General features: G+C 34.2%; 1 protein-coding gene across 9 annotated transcripts in view; it reads right to left on the reverse strand.

Moving 5' to 3' along the window:
* Positions 1-23,174, reverse strand: part of SNTG1 (syntrophin gamma 1) — a 344,915-nt gene that overhangs the window by 77,835 nt on the left and 243,906 nt on the right. For all 9 annotated transcript variants that reach the window (XM_071804126.1, XM_071804127.1, XM_065832962.2 and 6 more), the window contains 2 exons: positions 22,162-22,292; positions 16,298-16,427 (listed from right to left, as the gene is read on the reverse strand). In XM_071804126.1, coding sequence (XP_071660227.1) covers positions 16,298-16,427; positions 22,162-22,292 — 261 coding nt within the window. The remainder of the gene's footprint in view (positions 1-16,297; positions 16,428-22,161; positions 22,293-23,174) is intronic.

Genomic DNA, 23,174 nt, shown 5'->3' on the forward strand with positions numbered 1-23,174 from the left:
TCCTTCTCCTTCCACACCCTTCTTTGGGATGAGAACTGCAAACTGTAACTCCTATAAATTCAGTTGAACATTTAGACTGAAGCATCTATTAATTTTGGTTCCCATCTAAAATTTCCACTTGCACCATTAGTATGTGCTGGAAGAAAAATACCTTATAACTGAATTTATGTTTTCATCAGTTTGTTCTGTATATAGTCAACTTGTTGAACCTCATTTCTTTCCTCATTTTCCTTAGCCCTGAAAGTCCTATTTACAGATTTTGAGTTGCTTATTTACTCAGTCACATGGCTCCTTGCCATTTAGGTCAACCATGCCAACCTGATGTTTTCACTCTGACTTGGCTGAAACAGAACGAGATGCAGTTTGTTGAAAACTGAAGCTAAATCTATTTTGTTCCTACGTTCTCAGTCTATCAGCAGAGGCTTCTGACCTTGCTCATGAAGAGTTCACAGTTTGCCAAGGTTTGCATTAATTCAGGACTCCTCACTTTGGTAGAGATAACAACATTTGTAGTTCACACTCTGACATTCAATAAGACAAAGTGGGTAGTAAACTGGGAGAATAAATAGGGAATTTTATACAATTATATATAACACATGAGACAACACTCTTAACAGAACCTAATGCCCTGTAGAAATGTAGCTAGTGATTTTTAAAACACATTTAATACTTCAGCTGTAACATACTGGTCTAAATTAATTGCTGCTGGCAAAGTTCAATAAATTGGGCAGTTGCCAGTGGCATAGACAAATACATTTACCTGAGGCAATGAAGCTAAAGAGGCTTTATGTCATCTTTACAGGTTATTACATCTTCTACTATCCCACTACCAACCCGTGGTTGTTTAGTTTGAGTGGAATAAAAATAAAATTACAGGAACACCTACTCTTTGTTGTATTGTGTTACATTTCACTTTGTCTGAAAGAACTGCACACTTTTACTCTCTTGTCTCAGAAAGGACAGCAATATTTATGAGACAATTTGGCTGACAGCACCAGATAACAAACTGCTTGTGAAAAAGCTCAAAAAATCACCTAGTATTACATTACTTGAATAATTTGGTTGACATAATATGAAATAGCTGTTGAGACATTAGGGTCACATGATATTGAACTAGGCATTAAAACAATTGTTGAATTTGATAAAAAAAAAAAATCATATGTCACCATTCATCTGTACAACTAATCATTTTAAATTTCACTTAAAACACTAAAAAATGTCTTTGTAGTACTTTTATATTTAAAGATCATGTTCTAGTATTTTCTAAAATACTTTTAGTCCCTCCTGTACTCTGCATTCAGATTAGTCAGAGACTCACTCTAACACTGTATTCAGTTATAATCTGAGTTGGTTTCCAATGAGAAATTCTTCTGCAGTAACTCTTCTGCAAAAGATTAGACCCTCTTTAAGGTACTTTCTCTTAACAAGCTGCTGAACTATTAGCTTGAAAAGTCTTGAATTTAGTTATCTTCTAGGGAATGCCATTCCTTTTACTTCAATTCACCTCATAACTAAGAATTCATTACAAAATACTAAGCAGAAGGCCTCATAAATATGGGTTTTCGCAAGTACCTTCTGGTATTTCTGAAAAGGAGTGATCAAATACTGAGCAATATGGCCATATACAAGTGTAAAAAGCTGTGCGTCTGTGGGACCATGGCTGAATGGCAGGACAAGGGGGAGAACACGTTAAAGTATCAAAAAGGCTAGGGGTATAATTTTTTGGAGAAACTAATTAATTTTCAAGCTGAGATTTTTTTTAATTTTTTTTTTTTTTTTAAGAAGAAGTGTGTCGAAAACTGAAGTACGTTGGAGGACTATATCAATTTTGACAACAATAATGTCAAATTGACATAGTAGCAAGACATGGTTTATTTTTCTTGTTGTGGATATGACCTTGTAATCCTTAACAGGAAGAGTTTTGAATAATTAAGAATCGACAGAAATACCAATTTCTTCACATTAAGAATGACTAAGACAAACACTGAGAATACTACAAGCAAATTTAAAGAACTTTTGCTTTAATGTGCATTTCAGGCTTGCCTATGAGAAAACTATGCACTTTTATTAAATTTCACTGGTTACACTGCGTTATCATCTCTGAAAATCATGTCGTTGGAAGTGTGTCAATAAATTTCAGAACAGCAACTCACTACCTAATTGCATTTCAGCAGTAAAAGAGATTGTTTAGGTCAAAAGTATAGATTTTTCCTATATCAATAGTTCTTGTAGTCTAAAGGAAAACATGGTGTCATCAGTTAATAAATGCAAATAATAACATTTCATCTTTTCAAGATATCAATGTATTAAGTTTCAACAATAAAAAAAAATTAAAAAAAGAATCATCCTTACACTTAAATTATTTTAATTAATTAAGCAAGGTATTACTTTTTCTACAACACCTTCTTTAGTTACTCTAGTGAAGTTTAAATTTTCAGTCATAGACATTATCTTTCCTGAAAGAAAAAAGCATGGTCAGAAAATTACTAGAGCACTATAGTTAAAAGAAAAATCAGGAAAAAAAATATTCAACAGAGGTATAATGAACCATGAAGACAGTGGCATGAATAGAAGAACACAAAAACTATAATTCACAAGTGAAATGCACTATGTCAAGCTATAATGAAAAACAGATGATGTATAATGAGTAAAATTGTATGTGGTTACATTGTTGTATATTGTCACAATGTGGGATTCAGATGTATAAGCTTAACATTATTAAATAACATTTAAAACAGTAATATATATCAAAATGGTGTGTTAATTGGAGAATTTAAAACTGAACACAATAATTAAATATCTGGATAATATCATGCTTATTCATAAAGTATAGGCTGTTGAGAGAGCATAAGCTCAAAGCCCAAGATGAAAAAAAAACCCAAAGATGAATGAAGGCAGTAACTCCTATACCAAATATAGAATTACTCTTTCACTACAAGTACTAATTGTTCTTAGTAGTAATTTTGTGAGTACTGAGATATGCAATACAATTTGCAAAATATTTAATTTTGAGCTGGTCATGATTGAAGAAAAATAGTAATGAAATGATGTCATAGCTAAATAAAGACAGTTTTTACCCTGAAACTGTATTCATTGGGTGACAATGATCTGTTTACAAACAACCTTTTCAGTAAATTCTGATCCAAAAGAACATTCAATAGTTTGACTTTCCTGTCAGTATCTACCAACAATTTTCTTTTCAATATGTAGTGAGATGATCCTTTCCCTGGCCTCTCTGTTATCATTGGTGTATGTCAAAACTACTTTTTGTTTATCCTTACTGCTTCCCAGCTGAGGAAATCGCATCTAGTCCTACCAGCTTTCTGGTTCTACATAATCATACAATACTTAGTAAGAAATTCTACTCTGCTATTTCTTTTCTCTGTTTTAGGTTAATGAAGAGTTTATAATTTAGTCATATCTCTTCTTGCACTTTTTTTTCTTTCCAGTGAGTTAGTAGAGTACACATATTACAGAATATACAGCTATCTATTGATTTTTGATTATACAAGTATTCATACATGAAAATGTAAAACAGGTTCTTTAGTAACAGTAACACTGTACTGATGGACCCCACTGGGCACTACAGGAAATACTATTGAGATAACCTTCTAAGAACCTGATGACAGACTGATAAAAAGAGTGACAGTGTTGAAAATAGTCCCATTGTTAGTATTAGCTTGTCTTGTCAATGCTTGGGATAGAAGTGCAGAATGCAAAATGTAAAAATGTAAGATTTTTTTTTAAGCTGAAAGTTTAATGTGTCTGGAGCTACAAGTTTCTTGTCTATTCAAATGCACAAAAAAACCCCAACCAACCAACCAACCAAAAAAAAAAAAAAACAACCAACGAGACAAACCCATGCCTCAGAGTTGTAGTTTTGATTAGATACAAAAACACGGTCAGTGTAGCTACACAGGCCAGTAATGCGACAAGACAATTATTTTTTATTTGCTGATGACTCGGTCAAGATGCAAATTGCCTTCTAAGTCACTACAATGTAAAGAACTAATGGCATTAAAACCAGGAGCAAGTGGCAAGTTTCTGTGAGTCTGTCTTTAGGGTTTAAAAAAAAACAGTGGGCATAAAATGCATAAACTGGGATTTGTTCTGTGAACTGAGAAAGGTATTGGGAAGTGGGGTTTGGATTAGAAGACTAAACAGAGATCAGATAGTTGTAACTGCTTTAAGCTAGGTTTGACCTGCCACCTGTTCAGCTATGTAAATGGGAACCTAATTTCCTGGTAGAACCATCTGGAAGCCTCAGAGAGTTCTAGTTGTTATCCAAACCTAGAGAGCATTATTTTTTTAATTAAAATTGTGTACTATATTTTCCTGACTTCTGTTCATCAGATTTTGAGATGAAAATGCCATTTACAGTTACTGTTTGCTAAATGAATGTACCATATCACTCCATACCACTGCAGCAAAAGTAGCTAGCTTAATTAAGGTGTAACCATACTTTCCTAAACTGTCAGAAAATGTATACTGACTATCTTGTTAGGCAAATAACTTCAAAAATAATCTGTTTAAAACAGTCTTTATAGATTTTTTTTGCTATAGTATTTTAAAACTTATAGATTATATTTATACAGTAATATCAAGATCCACTTATGTTAATCTGATGCAAAAGGAAATAATTCTGATGTCAAACATACATACATACTATACTTTATCAATTATTTAAAGAGGAACTGAAAAAGAAAATTCAGCTCCACAACTCCATAGGGGTTATACCAGCCTAAGGACATATTTCTTCTTATGAAACACCCTATTTATGTTGTAAAAAAAAGAAAAATCCATTTAAAATTACTGTTACAAAAATACTGTTACAAAATGAAGCAAACATTTAAACAGGATGCACACACTATGTGGATGCTTATGAGTAGCTTGTGCTTTTTTGCCTGGTGAAGAACAAAACAAATGGTAATAATAATGTATTCACTTCCTCTAACAAGTGCATCACATAAAAATATTTGGAGTTGAATAACACTGCTCACAGTTGAAAGCCCAAACACCTATGTAGTAATTGTTCACATATGTAATATTTAATTATAAAGCTAATGTCCTTCAAGATTTGGTTCTTAGTTGCATTTGCATTTCTGTGACTTGTCTTACAATAACAAACCTCAAGAGTTTCTTTTCAGTCATCTGGAGTATTTCAGGAAAACTCACAAGGAGAAAAATTTTTGCGACATCTCACAATACTTCATGGAAGTCGCTAATAACATTAGTACAGAAAAAGGGAATCTGAAACAGTGAAACAGGTGTCTGAATATCAATTTTTCTTTTTGGTGGTACCTCTCTCATTAATGATCTTAACTGAAATGATATTCACAATTCAGTGGACATTTTTCCAATAAAATCCCAAAATTTCCTAAAAATGTACGTTCTACATATGAGAAAATTAATATTTCCTTCATTCTGAATAGAAAAACAATACAATGGACACTAGTAGTAGTTCTAAACCCACACAGCAGCCATAGACTGGTATTCCAGTGAAGAAATATTAAGCAAATACCTATCTAGAAATGTCCAGTAGAACTTGTATTTTCCCCACACAATAAAAAGGATATTATTTTCCCTCCAATCTACATCTGGAAAGGAAAGCAGCAGTCACAATGAATGGGAAGGCAAACAGGAAAAGAAAAAAAATATTTTCATTTACACCCTTTATTTGGCAATGATTGAGTCCATTGCTTATAAAGACGAAAAAAAAATAAAAAATTTGCACCAACCTGGCTTCCCCAAAACGTTGTGGGCTAGTTTTGTAGTAAGAATTATGCCAGAAAATAAGAAACCTCAGCACTTCAAATGGTGAAGAACATCTTGTATTATGTGAGAGCAAAAAGCATGGGCATCAGTTTGATCTCAAAACCTGAGAGATACCCTTATTAGTTTTTAAAAGTTTTAGTTTTTAGTTGTTTTGATTGCAAAAGAAGACCCACAAAGACAAAATAAGGAAAAAGAAGGGTAAAGAAGGCTTATCTGACTACAGCATTCACAAATATGGAAAATCCCCAGTTGCTCAGTTGAAGACAACAATGTGAAGCCTGTTTTTACTGATCTTTCTCTTTCATGGTAAACCTGGCTGCAGAAGTTTGTGCTGATTTCTCTCTTCCTGCCTGTGTATCCACCCTTTGTTCCCAGAATTTTAGTTGTGCTAAAGCAGCTGTTTTGGAGGATTGCATTGTTTGTGAGATTGCAAACTGAGTTAAAAAATCTGGGTTAAAAAAACTGCAAAAATAAAAGCTGTGAAATGTCTATGTCCAGTTGGGTCGCAGCAGATAATACCAAGAGTATCCACCCATCAGATGGACATAGAGTACTCAGGATGAATGAAATAAGCCTGTATCTGCTGCACTTCAGTAATAGTCTTACTGGATGAAAGCCTGGATGAGAGCCCTATCTCCTGCTAAATGACATTGGTATGAATTTTTCATATGGCTCAATGGATGGCAAAGAAAAGAGTCTCTGGACAGGGACCAGAGTCTCAGACCTGCTCTGTCGCTGGACATCCTCTGGCTAGAGCTGAGGCAGATGGTACCAGGCCTGCAGGCTGAAGAGCACCAAGAGCTCCTGTGTCTCATGTCAGGGTGACTCTTCCAACCTGCAGGCTATTATGCTAAAGTATCCTCTTGCCATTTCCTATTAGAAGTGCAAGATGTAGGTGCTTAATTCAAGGAGACTGAATCACCTTCTGGAGATGTCTGCATTCTTTATACAGTTAATAGGATAGAAGTGTGTAAGTTAGAAGGACCGATTCACTTTCTCCAAGTATTAAAGACATTTTCTTCTATCCGCTGACTATGTAGGGAGTTTGAGTAGAGGTGATCTTGCCTTCTCAGGGACGAACACCTAACATTTCAGAGATTACTTATTTAACTAAATTAGATTCAATTACTATGTTTGTTTTGTTTGTTTGTTTGTTTGTTTGTTGTTGTTGTTGTTTTTGTTTCTTTTTAAAGTAGTTTGGTAAAGAAGTCTGGTTCCTTGGAAATCAGATCCCAGAGGAGAAGAACTGCTAAAACTCCTCTGACAATGTTAAATTGGCTGAATTATGTGAGAAGCTGCAGTATGCTGACAGGCCATAGGAAGTTTTTTTATCCTTGTTATTTCCTTACAAAATTACCTAAGGAAATAAACACAAAGAAAACAATATTTTCTCCCAGGCAGGTAACAGATTCTTCCCTAGAGAGAAGTGTCATCAGTTTGCATGATCATTCACTGACAGACTTATAAACATTTATGGAATCTGGACATATATTATTTTACTCTGCTTTTTTATTATGACTCTTTTTCTGTACAAACAAGAGACCTATCAAACATGCAAATAAATCACCTCTAGATAATTAGTTGCACAAATTCAAATCTACCTCTGAACAATTTGATCTAAAGAAAAGTTACTTTATCCTGTTATTTAAATGGTCAGTGTATTATTGACACAATGGGCTGCAAAATTACTTTTTACCTGTCTTCTATGTGGTTTAAATGTGTAACACTGGAAGAGTAGTGGAATATCTATCAGTAATTTAAAATTGTAACAAAGTTTGTCTTAATGGCATTTGAAAAGTAGCTTCATGGAATTGATCACATTAAAGAGCTAAATTGTGTATCAAATTGACCTTACATCATATTTCTGCTAATATAATTGCAAGTATAAGGATTAACATGCATCAAGTTCTTTTCAGTTGCATTTTATATTATATTTTATGATACTGAACCATTAAGCAGCCACAGGTGAGATGAACAGTCATTCTTGAACTACCCAGTTGCCTCTTTTCCAGAAGTGTTTTATGATTTTCTCATTCTCTATACCTAAAAATTAGTGACTACCTTTCCTATCACAGGAGATCTCTCTTCAAAATCTAATTTAGGAGCCCAGTATGTACACTGTAGACATAAAGTTCTCTCTAGACAGACTACCCAGGCATACCTGATAATTGGCTTAGAAAAAAGCAAAATTAGAGAATAAAGAGTTGATTACCACCATCAAATATAAAATATTGTCATTTTAATATCAAATATATGTAATTAATACCTTTTGAGACATTATTCCGCACAGCAAAGGACTGCAGATTTGATTTTAGAAAGAAATGAAGCAACAAAATATTGGCTTTTATTTTTCAACAGATGTAATATATATTTCTTTCTTAAAACTTAACATATTAAATCTCATTCTCTGTGTACATATTTGTATGCATATGGACATATACGCACACACACGTAACATTAAAGCAGTTTGCTTTTTTTTTTTTTCTCTCCCTTAGTCTTAATGCTGTGGTTTAATTCTATGATCTCATACTGTTCTTTCCCCAGGGTGAAATAACCCTGATGAAATTCAGGATTCTAGAAAGAACACCGCATCTTTGGGACCTCTGTTTCACATATTAGCAAAGTTCACAGTTATTTGTATTCAAGAGTCAAGACAAATCCAGAAAAAGCAAAAAGCCTCTCATGCTTAAGGCAGCTCCATTCCCAAACAAATCTATCTTTATCCACCCTGCCAGCAAGTTCACAAATTAATTCAAGAAAACTATGTAAACAAAATATTTTCATTCATGAACAATAGCTTTTATAGGATTGCTAACCTGAAATTCTATCTGAAAGGGTGGAAAATCAAGCAATTGCAAAGAAGTAAATGGAAGCTGTGCTTTATGTCACTTTATAAGTTACAATTATCTAAAACCTGAGTCATCTCATGTCATTCCATGAATGCAGTAAAGAATTTTTTACCTTTCTTCCACTGTTTACTTTCTTTTTCCTGTTAGGTCCAATTAGGAAAAAAAAATCTCGGCCTTTGAAATTGTTAAAAAAATATGAAAATATTAAAAAAAAAAAGAAAAAGAAACCAAGCAGAAACCTCTTATAGGGTCATAATGTCATAATGAATGGTTCAAAAAGGAAAAATCCCCAAAGGAAACTGATAATTCTTCACTGCAGTAAGCCATGGAGTATCATGCATTGGGAAATGAGAATGAAGCAAGGTGCTTCATTCTCAGTTTTTCAGTCTTGACTTTATGACCTCAATAATAGTCTTTGAAATAAGTTTTGTATGCAATGACCTCCTTTTCTGCAACAAACAAACAAACAAAACAATCTAGCAGTCATGTTGATGCCCACACAGGTGATCAGCCTAGCTATAATTTCAGAGTTTTCAGACTTCTCTCACAGATGTGTGCTACTTAACTACACAAAGTGTTTTTAGGAGATTAAATTTGTCACAAAGTTTCATAATACCTTTTATTAGTAGAAAAATAGCAATTCCAAAGGATTTGGGACTCATTTCCTTGGCAGCACATTCTGCCTAGTGGTTTTGCCTGTTTCCCCATCAGCCGAGCTTGTTTGCCCCAACCTCTTGAAACTGTCCTGGAATTCCTGTCTTTTCTCCCAGCTCTCTACCTCTTTCTCCCAACTCCATTCTCTTCCTCAGACAAATACAAGCTGTAAGCTACCTGAAAGCACTGGATGTCCATGGTATTTTATGAAGCAAAAGAACCAAATAGAGAAAATGCCTTCAACACACTAATAATGTATTTCCTGAGGTTTTTTGTGGCTTTTTGAGTGCATTTGAATTTAATTTCTTTTTTTTTGAATTGGTTGTGGAAGAAAGGCAAAACTTTTGTTGTAACTACCTTTTATTTTTAAAGTGAGCAAGAGGAAAAGTAGGATATTAAAACAAGCTAACCATGCTTAAAAATACAAATAATTATATATGTGTATTTTTTTTTAAGACGGCAAAGGGGAGAGATACAAAAAGAAAGGTTATTGCCTAGCCTCCCAGTTCCCAGTTACTGTTTTATGATTCAACAGCCTCTTTCAACACACTCTTGCTTAAAATAAACGAATTGTGTAATATTGAAGAGTTTACTGTAAACAAAAACTAGGTTAAAGTAGCTGAAAGACTCCAACTGCTACTGAAAGGGCAGCTTGGCATTTTGGCAGGAAAGGGCAACCTGTAATGAGTAGTTTCTTTATTCGTGTTCTACCTCTGCAAAAACCCAAGTGGCTTACCTGTGTTCCCAGTCAGACTGCTCCTACTTTATTTTTGTCATCATTTCTTTGCCACTTTTGCCACTTTAAGTCACCAAAGAGATTTTTTTAAAAATTATTTATTTATTTTCTGAATCAGAAGTTCCTTGCTACCTTTCATCAGGATAGAATATTTACATCAAGCATGACATGCCTCCAAAGTGTCTTGTAACTAAAGAAATTATAGTCTTTATTAGAGTGTGCCAACTTAAACCTTCAGTAATAATGGAATAAAGGAAAAGAATGAGTCTCAGAGCTTAATATAAAACCTACATAGACTAAAAAACATATTGAATATTCTGATGTTCTCCTTTTACTTAGAAGTGCAAGGCTACAATTTAATTTGACTCCATACAAAATTGGATGTATCACATGCAGTGTAGGGATTTTTTGCTGTGTGACAGCATCATATATAAAAATGAAACAAACATTCCCTTTGCGATAATGTTGCTTTCTTTTTTAAGGCCTACATTTAACAGGTAAATTGTGGTACTTCTGTTTGAAGAACACTTAAAAACAAGGTCTTTTGATTTTATTGTCTCTAAGAACAGTGTTGCTCTTAAATTTTATTTTAGAGCTGTATAGTGGCAATCTATGGTAAAACAGATGGTAATATTTTTATTAGATATTATTGAGTGCCACAAGACTTGTGATATTATGTACAGCAAAACTGGAAAAATGTTATTAAAATAGCATCAATAGATTTAACACATAGGAGAAGTTTGTACAGAAAGGCAATTTTATTTCATTTGAAAAGCTATCATGACTAATTTAAGTCTACAATGTATATTACAAATCAAGACTGCAAGACTGCAAGTCTTAATGATGACTGCTGTCACCATAATCAGAATGAGTCATAACAAATGCTCCAACTATGAAGACAGAAGTTTCTTGCTACGAATTTCCCAGATAAGGTGACATTCTGGAAGAAATAATTATTGACGAAATACTCTTTTCTTCCACTGTTTTCTTGACCTATTACATGGTAGACATTGTCCTTTAAACTCAGGTACAGTATAAAAGTGCAGGTGAAACACACTGGAGCAACAGTGATACAGGCTGGCAAGACTTCTCTTTGAAGCTAAATTGATACACCCAAGAGGATATATTTATTGAACATCCCAGAACTCTTCAGTCAACAAGATACAGGCAACAAGTTAGTGAAATAAGACATGCAGTGAATTGCCCAAAATGTAAGCAAACATGAGATAAGTGTAACATACGTAACACTTGATAACAGTGACATAGAAACAGGCATATTTTTAAAGGTCAGGCTGGTAGCATCCTGTGTTCAAAAAAGGGAGGAAAAATAGGAGTTTTATGTAATTTTGATGCATCTCTGACTACATTTATTCATTTAGTCTATGTGCCTTAAGACAACCATATACAGAAAAAAAATGGAAGCAGTACGTTACAAGTGTATCCAGTTCTGAGTTTTAAATGTTCTTACAGAGACCTAAATTTCAGTATTGGAATGCCCACCTCTATAAGCTTCCCTTTACAAGTTCTGGAACAGGATCAAAAAAAAAGAAAAAAAAAAAAAAAGAAGTGTCAGAACTCTGTAAGCACCTGAATGTCTAATACTACTAAAATAACCCAATTGCATGTACATTTATAACATCGAATTTATCTGAGGAGTTCTGTCTTGGGAAAAGTAAATCATATATGTAAGATTATACTATTGACAATATTTTGAAGACTTCCTATAATGTTCTATTGTTTGGCCTACCTTTAGGAGGTTTTTAACTTCTAAATTATAGACAGCATTGGTCTTTGGCACTACTACAGAAAATACCACTGTATGAGGTTTGATACTGATGCTGATATTCTTGGATTTGCTTCGAATATGTATAGCTTAGTAACAAGCAAAAAATTTAATATTATAGTCATACACAATTCACAGGACATCTAGGAGCATGAAACCCGTGGAAATTCCAAAATGACTAACGTCAGAGAATTCTGATGGTCTGTCATGGTATTCCAACTAAAAAACTAAAATGTGAAACTCTTCACTTCATATGAGTGACATTGATTTATTAGTGCAATATGACATTCCACAGTATGTTCTTACTGGTGGTAGCATCCACCAGAAAAATGAGATGTGCACCATTATTTTATTTTCATAACCTACTAAACATTGAATGTAGTCTTGTGATATTTTATACTTCCCTCAAGTGCAACAGATCACGTTATTTTTTTTTTTTTTTTCTCTCTGGTTTGTACATTTTTCCTCTCCCTGTACCTAGTGACTTACAGAATCTCAAAACCCAGACTTCTGCACTGTAAAGATAAGTTATTATTGTTCTCTCATCTCCAGTGAAAGTGGAGTTGTAGCAATTTCTTTCATTAGGCATTACATTTTAGGCATACGATTGCAGGCATGATTTCAATTAAACTTTTGAACACACATACGTTGTGCCAAACCCATACTCAGTTCGTAGACCTCTTAATTCTATTGCTTTCACACTACTGCCATGTCCTCCATCAACATATGTGTACCTCATTAATTTCGCAGATACATCTTGTTTTATCCAGAAAATGTACTGTGATGGAATAAAGTGAAGTTACTGTAAACTAAATCTTGCAAGATCTTACGGACACTCTGAATATAATTTTAAAACTAATTGTTGTCACCTCCTGCTTGGCAACATTTTTTTCATTTTCCTGTAATTTCTGCCTGATGTTCCTGTTGTTTCTTTTCTGTCAAATGCTAACTTCAAGGTAAGAAGCATAAATGTGCAATTGGTGCAGTGTCTTCCAAGGAAATGATAGAAGAGGAAAGGGAAAAGAAGTATCATTGCACTCACTACATAAAAATCTGCCACAGAGAAAGTGATAGGCAAGAATGAAAAATATTTAATTGAGAGAATAGATCCCCAAAGACTCTATTAAGCTATATCATAGAAGATGATAATTGCAATGTATTTTTGATATTCTTTTGTTACAAAAAGCTAAAGCTTCTGTCTTTGTTTTCTTTTTTATTTTTTCTTTTTTTACTTTTCTTTTTTTTCTCTTTTTTTTTTTTTTTCTTTATTCTTTTTGGCAACACTTCAATAGAATATTGTGGCATTCAAACAATTTTCAATTGAACCAAGTCTGAAAAGGACATGGGTAAAATCTCAACCCTGCTAAAGCCATTAAAAATCTTGCTTTTGAGTCCCTTGAGAATTTCACCAATTAGGGATGTACTGGAAACAGGTGGATCTTTATAGACCACACGATTTTGGAGTACTTTCTCAGACTCTTCCAGAGCATGTTTTTTAAAAAAGTTTTTTAAAAACTTGAAAAAAAAAAAATTAACAGAGGTGCAGCTCTAGTGACTCAAGTTGGAGAGGAATCCCTCTTCAGAAATGAATGCTCTTTATGGATTTATCACATCATCAATTACAGTGTGATATTAAGTCACTTTCAGCAATGCATTTCTCTAACATGTGTTTTTGTTGCGTACCAATATACATGTCAATTCTTATGTTGTAATTTTAAAGCAATCTATTTCATGTCATATGTGAACTTCCCATCATTTCTGGGGAGCTAAAGAAACAAAAATTAGTGGTATCACAGTATTCTACAAACACTGGAGGACATGAGTTTTTATTTACTAAATACAAAGACTGCATACCTGATAGTCCGTCTTTTGAAAATTTGAAATAAAGTCAACTAGATCAGTCAGTGTACTCTTTTTTAATCTTTTCTGTAATAGAATATAGTTTTCTGTATCTCTGCATTAAAACTGAAATTATCTTGTTGCATAATACTACAAATTTTAAATCATACTGTACAATGATTGACACTCTAACCACTGCAGACAAAATGTGTTTATCTGCAAGCAACGTCTTCCAGCCTCCATTATGTATGTTCCGTTAGCAACACTGCCTTTCAAAGACGATGAAGTCAAGCAATTTTGGCTTTGTTTCTACTCCTGTCTTTTTGTTATCTTCTTGCTCTTTGGTAGGTATTGGCTACAAAGATGATTCTGCAATTGAGTCACACCACCTTTATGTCTGATGTGGACATATTAGATCATGACAGAAGAGATTTGACACTATCCTTATAAAATTTCAATTAAACTGTAGACTCAAACATGGGATTTCGGGAACCGGGACTCAGATTTCACAACTGTAAAACAGATACAGGGACACAGGCAGGGAAAGCCATGCTCTTCCCACACACATTTGTGGCGTTCGAACCATCAGATTAATTTTTTCAGACAGCTTGTGTGTAAATAAATAAATAAAATATTTCAGACTTTCTGGTTGAAATTTGTATGCTTTTTGACAAAATATCCAGGCATTTTTTGACAGATATATTCAGACAAACCTTCTTTGGTCTCTCAAAGCCACCAATGACATACCTCCTTAGGTATCAAAGTCTGAACTCACCACCATATGGTCCCTTACCAGTCAAGGGAAAGAAAGATGTGTCACTGAGGCAATTAATCTAATAATAAATTAGTCAAAAGCAAATCATAAGGATGACTTTTCAAACATTCTGCATTAAGACATCTAATGTTAGGCAAGATAAATCCCACCCAAATCTATGAAGTCCAAACTTGACACACTGGCACTGGTAAAGGAAATGCTTTCAGAAAGAATTGAGTTTTCATAGTCTTTCCTGTTTTTACCTGCTTCTTCATTTTTTAAAAGGTAGATAGGAGAAAGATGTCTAAGTTAACATTTCTACATTTCTTTGGCACTGGATGTCACAGTAAGAGAGAATGACTGTGAGTAAATGCCTCTCTCAGAGGAAAAAATGCTAACACAAACAGTATGTATATGTCAATAACCATCTTGTAGAGAAAGAAAATACAGGGACCTCTGATCACATCTAATCATTGTTCTGAGCAACATGTTGTTTTTTTTCCCCTTCTGTGTTCCTAATGTTTCTTATATTCACTTATCACATATGCTGTCAAATAACTAATTCTTTCTGACAACTGACAACTTAAAATAAAAGTATATTGTACAAAAGGCATTCTCATTGGTTTACAAAAATTCATATGGGCTATGAACAATTAGGACAGTTCTAAAAATAGATTCATCGATAATTGTCATAAGCCCTAATGCTCACAGTTACTTTAAAAGACGTCTTTGGGATAAAGTAAATACGAAGAATGGCATAATAGTTATATAATTTACTATTTCCATCTTATAATACACCAGATATGTTGTTTATGTATTTCACAGAAAGCGGTGTAGAATTATAAACTGTACTCATTTTTAAAATACTGAAAATATATAATAACAGTTCATTACCAAAATTCAACTGATGCTAGGCAACTGTAATTATCATAGAAAGAGAGAATGGTTTGGGTTGGAAGCGACCTTCAAAGGTCATCTAGTCCAATCCCCCTGCAATGAGTGGGGACATCTTCAAGTAGATCAGGTTACTCAGAGCTACATGAAGCAATATCAGGTAAAATTTAGGTGCATCTATCTATTGATATAAGTAAATAAATACACTATTTTAGGTAGCAAGAATCATTCATAGTCTGGACTAAAGATGACAAGAGAAAAAATCAGCACCCTCATTTGTCAGGATGCCTAGTGAGACAAGGCAAGTTCTATACAGCAACAGCATTGTAAGAATGAATAAATGGGCATAAAGCTGGCTTGTACTGCATGGAAGCTTACAGATGGTGGATGAATTAATGTCTGTCACGTTTTTATAATACAATGACTTTTACATATTGCTGCCAGATGGAACATAGTTTTGGATCCTGAATATAAATTTCAAAGAAATACAACTTCCTTCAATGTGTTCCCTGTATTTGAAACAAAAGCAAGTTCAGAGGCAGGTTTGGGAGGCTAAAGCAGATTTAAGGAAATCTGAGAAAATGTAAATTAAATCCTCAAGACCTTCCTTGTTATAACTCAATTCAAAATCATGGAGTTACCCATGTGTACTGTATTTTTTTGAGAAAAACCAAGGTATCATATAGACTTCTACAGGAAAAACTACATGTCACCTATCAAATGCAGAATACATCCTAGGCAGGTCTTTGTTTCTAATGCTAGTTGGTATTGCTGAGAAGTGAATAACTCTGATAGCGATGAAGTGAATTATATGACTGTAGGGGAGAATATTTTCCCATTCAATGATTTCTCACAAAACCTGACCTGATGACAAACTTGAGTTGACTTCTCTCAGACAGCCTCAAGCATTGTTTATATGCAGATAATTCTGTGTGTGAACCCATTAGGCCTTCATGACAGTTATAATCAAATATGATTGGGAAACCTTCTGGCTTACTTGGATCCATACTTACATTGTGCTTTGTGAGGTTGGAAATGTTACTTGCTATTGCTTGTAGCCAGTCAATACAGTCTTCAGCAGAGAGACACTGAATTATTCCACTGCAAACCCCATCCACAGCAATTACTTGGAACGCATTTTGCCTATAGACATGTCATAACAGATCAGGTCAGAAGAAAATTTCATCTGTTCTAGCATATCATCTTAACAATACTTGTAGAAATGCTTTTCTTTCAACTACAATGAAGGTCAGCCACTGAACACTGATAAAATCCTGGTTTTCCTGTTTTATAAATACCTGATGTACTAAAAAGATTACATTAAAAGGTCAACTCAGACTATATTAAGCTTCCATAAAGCTATAAAAAAATTCCATAGACTAGCTCCACAGAGCCTTGACCAATGTTGTGCAACTTCAGAAGCTAGACAAGTGAAATAGATGATTCATATCAAAGAGGTAGTACTTTAATACTGCAGATTGCAGAGAAAGAAAGTGTGGACTGGACACCGTAGGCAATAATTTGTGAAATTCAGTGGAATAAAGTACCTTTTTCTCCACAATTTTTGTTTAATTTTTCTAATACATTGTTTAATACAGTAAGATTCCTGTCTGGACACCCCTTGTTGGCTGCTCTTGGTTGTAGAATTTTAATCCTCTTCTAAACGACTCATACAAAAGCTGGAAAATTCAAAATCAATCAAGTAGCTTTAATGATTTTTCCAATTGCTTCTCTGAATATAGGATCATTGGCAAAATACACTGGAATGCCAAGAGACACCCAATGACAAAAGCAGTGGCCATGTGGATGCCTCAATCCCAGCACCAATCTGGGCAACTGCACAATAATCTGTCATGTATTGTAAACTGATTTTCCACAGCTGAGTGCTGAGGAATCATAGAACAAGAGAAAACTTTCAGATGCCAAAGCAGTAGCAAATGTAATTTCTTCAGTAAATAGCCTTCTTGGTTGACAGCCTTTGGAAGGCTCACAGGTCTCTGGCTTCAGAATGAAAAAATTTCAATATAAATCCACATCCCAGAGTAATAGATTACTAAATAAACAGATAATACTAACTTCCACTGCCAGCATTCTGCTACAAACCCATCTGTGAATGATCAATTGATGGGTTAAAATTGAATACATTACTCAGATTCTTTGCAAATGGCTCAGGCAAAGTGGGTGTTATCTTCAGTGCAAAACTAAATGTCATCTATGACAGTTTCTTATATCTCAACACATACCCATTCTGCAATTCAATTTATTTATTTATTTATTTATTTATTTGACCCCTTGAAATTATATTATAATTGTTTAGAACGCAGATATAATATCTATCTCTACTATAAAGGTAGTCAGGAGAAACATTAAAAATTAATCAGAGCCATGTCTTTGCATTGAGAGTCTCATCATGAGAACTAACTCCCTTACAGGAGGGTAAGGGTTATATATCCTAGCATGATCATGCATAGACCATTGATTTACCTAAATCCATCAGTTAACTTATCAGTTTGGTTGCTTTTCACATGGATATTGATTTTTCCTTGAAATCCAAAGATATGAACTGAGAGCTACTTCCTTCAATGACTCACTTGCACAATAATTCAGGTAAAGTTTTTGAGGAAGATTTATTTAAAGAGTCTTCAGGTAAGGTACCTAGCATTTGTTTACTATATCCTTTATTTTAAATGGCTATAAATGCAGATAGTAAACTCTTCCAGAAAAAAAAAAAAATCTAAATATGTCCTTGCATAAAGAGCACAGTCTCATGCTCAGACATAATTGTTGATTATGTCCTTCAAGAAAAATAATGCTATTTTCAGGACCCTCTTTCTTTCTTCAGCTTATTGTAAAAAAAAAAAAAAAAAAAAGTAGGAATCCAAGGAATCTAATAACATGTAACACTAATCTGCACAAGCAGAGAAAACCCAGTATGTTCCAGATTCAATCCTGATGCACAATTTTCCCTCACACCACAAACACAGTGAATCTGTTCCTAGGTTCCTATGGTTCCTAAGTATCTGATCTGTGTACATACAAGACATTAATCCAGAATGTTTTTGCCCAAGTGTCAATAAGCACAGACAGTAAGATGCATGGCTACACAATAAATTAATTCTGAGTATGTCTGGCAGTAGATATCCTTAGATTTGGATTATTGTAATAGCATTTTCTTGAATTAGTCTGCCAATCATACTACCACATAATCCTGAAAAAATAATGTATTGAATACATGTTTTTTTATTAAACATAACAATTACTGGATTAATCACTTCATAATACAGCAAAAAGTTAGGATCGGAAGAATTCTTATTCAGCTACACATCTCAGGCTCTGTGCCTTCTGAAGCTCAAGAGTTATATTTGAAATTAATAAATTTTCCAGGATTAACCTGAATGTCCTCTGGAATTTTCTAAGAATACCCTCTGGAATTCATGCATTTCAAACATCCCAGTAGAAAATCTAGAATACAATTATGAAGCGTAATAATGTATGTGATTACAATATGATGTATTTCTGTGTCTGTCTTTTCAAATTCTGAAAAATAAAAAGTTATTAGGCTTTATATAATGAAAACAGCATTGTAAATATTAACTACAGGAAATGTAATTAATTAAATTCCATTTAATGTTGCTTTCTTATTATTTTCAAGATCCTTTCTTATTTGCTTTTTCTAGTACTCTCTTTTAAAAAATATCTACTTTTCTCTCATAAACATTTTGAGTCACATTTTAAAATGTTTACACTAGTAACATAAAATGTTCATTCTATACTTTCTTTGAAGAAAACCCCACTTACTCTTCCATATTTATACTGCAATTTTGTTTTCTTGAGGTACTTTTATTTCCTCATGTTGTCATTGAAGGACACAAGAAGAAAATTATCAGAGTAGTTATTCAAGGTTTAAGTATGAATTCAGGTATTTCAGTTTATTTGAATATACCTTTACATTTATTTCTACAAATTCAAAACTTGGGAATATCATTACTATCTAAAAAACTTTCTCTGTGATGCACAAGTTCTATAATGTGCACTTTAGGTTTGTGTTTTATTGGTGCAGAAGACTGAATTTTAAAAGATATATGAGTAGTTGAATATATCTTGATTTTCCTTGTGAGTAGTTCTATTCAATGCAGTATCTTGTCTGAAGTGTATAGCAGAACAGATCTCAGATTTGACTGGTATGATTTGGGGCCCTTTATTCTTCCTCCTCTTAATTAATACATTTACAACTATTGTTAACCATTGAGCTTAAGGTTCTCACATAATTTAATAAAAAAAACCCAAAATCTCCTGCCTGTGTGGTGACTATATCCTTTTCCCTTTCAGTTCAGCCAACAAGTCGTTGTAGCCTTTGGTTTACACCTTGACTCCCTGGGCCAGCCATTATTCCTCAACAGAACAAGGGTCATGCAGACAAATATTATAAATGCAATTTTTCTATTAGCAATAAAAAAGCTGGAGGCTGTTTTTTACCTTAACGATTATCTAGTGGTGAAACAACTATTGCCTAACCTGCTTTAATTTCATTTCTGTGGACAGGAAAAAGGCTGGCAGATCTAAGTAGTGTACTTCTAAGAAACAACAGCCCTTAGAATTAACTGACGCTGTGGGAGGCTTCTGTGCAACTTTCAAATGTTTGCTGACAACCAATGAGAAGGAAGCAGGCTGTGATAACAAACAATAACATTCATCCCATGTAAACCCCAAGTCTGAAGAATGCTCCTCTTCCCTTGTTTTCTGGCAGAGATTGTAAACCTGCCATTGGAGGCAGATGGTATCAATTTACTGTAGGACCCATAGAAAAACACTGGAAGGATGAGCATAACAGTGGAGATACTAGGGAGATTCTTCCACAAAACAGTCTTTCCAGAAATATTAATGGAGCTTTTCTGTATTAATTAGGTAATTTTAGGTGTGTTTGAACAGAGGAGCAGAAAATTTTAAACTGGTAATGCCTGATGAGCAGTAACACACTATTCTTCCCAGACTCATACATTAATCTGGCAGACAAGAAGGTTACATTGGAAAGACAGAGTTTATTTCAGTTACTAAGGCCTCAAGTGCCTCACAAATGATAAGTCCTGTGTGCTTATCTAAAAAATTCATGTTTCTGATGGTTTAGAAGAAGTAATGAAGAAACATGCTCTATAACTGTAGATGGCTGTCCTCCAGTTAATTATTTACATGCAGGAACTCATAGAATTTTTTAGTATTAAAACTTCATTGTCATATATACAGAGGATAAATTAATCCATACAATACCTAGGTATTTAAACCTTTTAACAAGTATGATTTTATTTTTACTGTGCCTTGTTGGGCTTTGTAGCTAGTTTCTTTTCTATTTAAATGCATAACACTCAAAAAGTAGTAATCATTTCAGAATATTCTTTTCTTCCTTTGTGGTTTCTTCTGATTTACTAGGATAATTTTAAATTAAACAAAGACATGTTTCAGTTTTATATGACACAATAAATTTAGACCTAACTATGAACTTCGGACAGCTTCTCCAGTGACTGGGAGACAAAATGAGAATGAAATTCAATGTTAATAAATGCAGAGTAACACGTATGTGAAAAAATCTTAGGTATATGTAAGCAACAAAGAACCTTACTATAGCTACAAAACTGAAGAAAGAAATGCAAGAGTTACTACAAACTATTATCTGAAAACGTTCACTTTAGTGTTCAGTGGCAGTCAAAAGATTATAAAGAAGTGTTAGACAGGAACAGAGAAAAAATGGAAAACATCATTATGTGTTAACATAAATCAAGAGAGATCCTTTTTGCAGTATTGATGACCTTGTCTCATAGAAGATATACTAGAATTAAAAAAGAAACAGAGAATAACAAGGATAATCAGAACTATGGAAGGGTTTCCCTAAAAGGAGGTAACAATATGTCCTTCAAACTAGAAAACAGAATATGGTCATCTGAAGTTATAGAAATATAAATCAAAAATGCTTATTTAACATTTCCCTTGATACAAGGGTCAGGGACCAGAGTTCACTCTCTTCCTTCTCATGGGGGACCAGAGGCCTGTACTTGAGACCAACTCTGCCATGGTGTGGCTGTGGAATTTGGCTTCTGGGAAAGAGTTTGTGTGGGGCGCCTGTCCCTCCCTTTACTTGGGAGCTCTGTATCAGCTCAGGCTTTCACCCTTGGTCCTGACTTTGGTTGCAGCTATGCCTGCACCTGGACATGTACCCCAACCTGACCTATCGGCTGACCCCCCAGTCTGACCTGAGCCCCACCTCACCATGATGTACTCATCTGAAGACCATCCCTAGGCCTGCTCTACTCTTCCACCAGGGGCAGCGGGGTGGTACCCTTTGTACGCATGGACACTGCCTTGTCCAAACTTGCTGCCAGCCTCTGCTCTTCACTTGCCTTCCTCATGGGGCAACCAGACCTTGTTCATCCCAAACAACAAGGTTATTTCACCCAATAAAGTTATGAGGGCAGAGATTTAACAAAATCAAAAGGAAGTACTTTCTAAAAAGAGAATTACATTGCATAGCTTAATGCCACAATGCATTACAAAAGCAAAAAGTATAAAAAAGAGCAGCTTAGAAATAAGCTTTTGAGGACAGGAACATTGGTAGTTACTAAATATGATGACCTACGTGAAATCTCAAACTTACAAGCATGCTGACCACTAGGTGCAGGTGGGAAGATGGCATGTCTTCCCCACATACCTGGTCCTGGTTGATGTCAGAGGAGAATATGGACCTAGACAGACCTTATGAAAGATTCTCTGTTTCATGTGTCTGACAGCTGCAGTGAAACTAATAATGCCATTCCTCTAACAAGACAACTCCCTAAGGCTTGTATCTGTTATCCAAGAAGTCAAATGTCAACTTTTTGAACTTCTTTACCTGCACAAATCTGATCCTGGAAGGTACTGGGAAAACCGTGAATGAAGAAGTGGAATTAATCGGAGATCACACCATCTTTTTTCCCACCTAAGTCCTGGGGATGCTGGCCATGAGGAACATGATAATGTATCCTGAAAAAACATGAAAAGGTCCTTCTCAGCTTGGGGCTTCGTTGTAAGCACGCAGCAGATTTGAAAAGAGATAGACTTCAAAGACTTCATATTTCATTTGGCATTGTGTTCCTCTTTCTCGAAATCATTTTGCATCAGTGTTAGCAAGTACTAGAGAGATGTGAACTTTTTCTCACAAATAAAACAAATCTATATAAACCTCAACATCTATATGCTTAGGGGAAGTGAGGAACAGTGTTGTAAAAATCTAGTGAAAACAGACAGTGACCTATTTTAAAAATGACTAGTCATGAATAGAAGTGACTATTTACCACATATCACATCATCAGCTAGTAGTTTTATACCTGTACATCAGTAGTTACGTACGTGTACACTGAATAAAGGAGTTCTCTAAATTATTCACTATACAACCATAATTCAGCCATTTCCTGTGGCCCTTACACATTTTTGCCTAGGTGTCTATTGCCATGACATTATCTCAAAACCTGGTAACTGTGAATGGGATTCAACATGTGATGAAAACTTTTTTGTCAAAACTACTTGCTTATGATGAATATTTTAATATTACTTATTTACACAACACATTACTTACATGAATATTGAATTTTACCATGTCCATGATCATATCTACAAAGAATGAGCATTTAAATACCTACAGTCTAATTCCACCAGTATTTTGACAGAGTATAGATTTGAATGAGAAATGCTTCTAAAAAGTGAAATGATCAATATTCATTTTAAAAAATTCAACACCTCTTACTTTCTTTATAAAATGCTTTACAGAACAGTGCTATGATAATGTTATTTTTGTGAAGAAGCATGATTCTCACTTAAAATTATGTAGTACTTTTAGTATATCAGTAAGATTGCACCTGCCAATTC

This window comes from Patagioenas fasciata, chromosome 2 (assembly GCF_037038585.1).
Source record: "Patagioenas fasciata isolate bPatFas1 chromosome 2, bPatFas1.hap1, whole genome shotgun sequence".
Lineage (NCBI taxonomy): Eukaryota > Metazoa > Chordata > Aves > Columbiformes > Columbidae > Patagioenas > Patagioenas fasciata.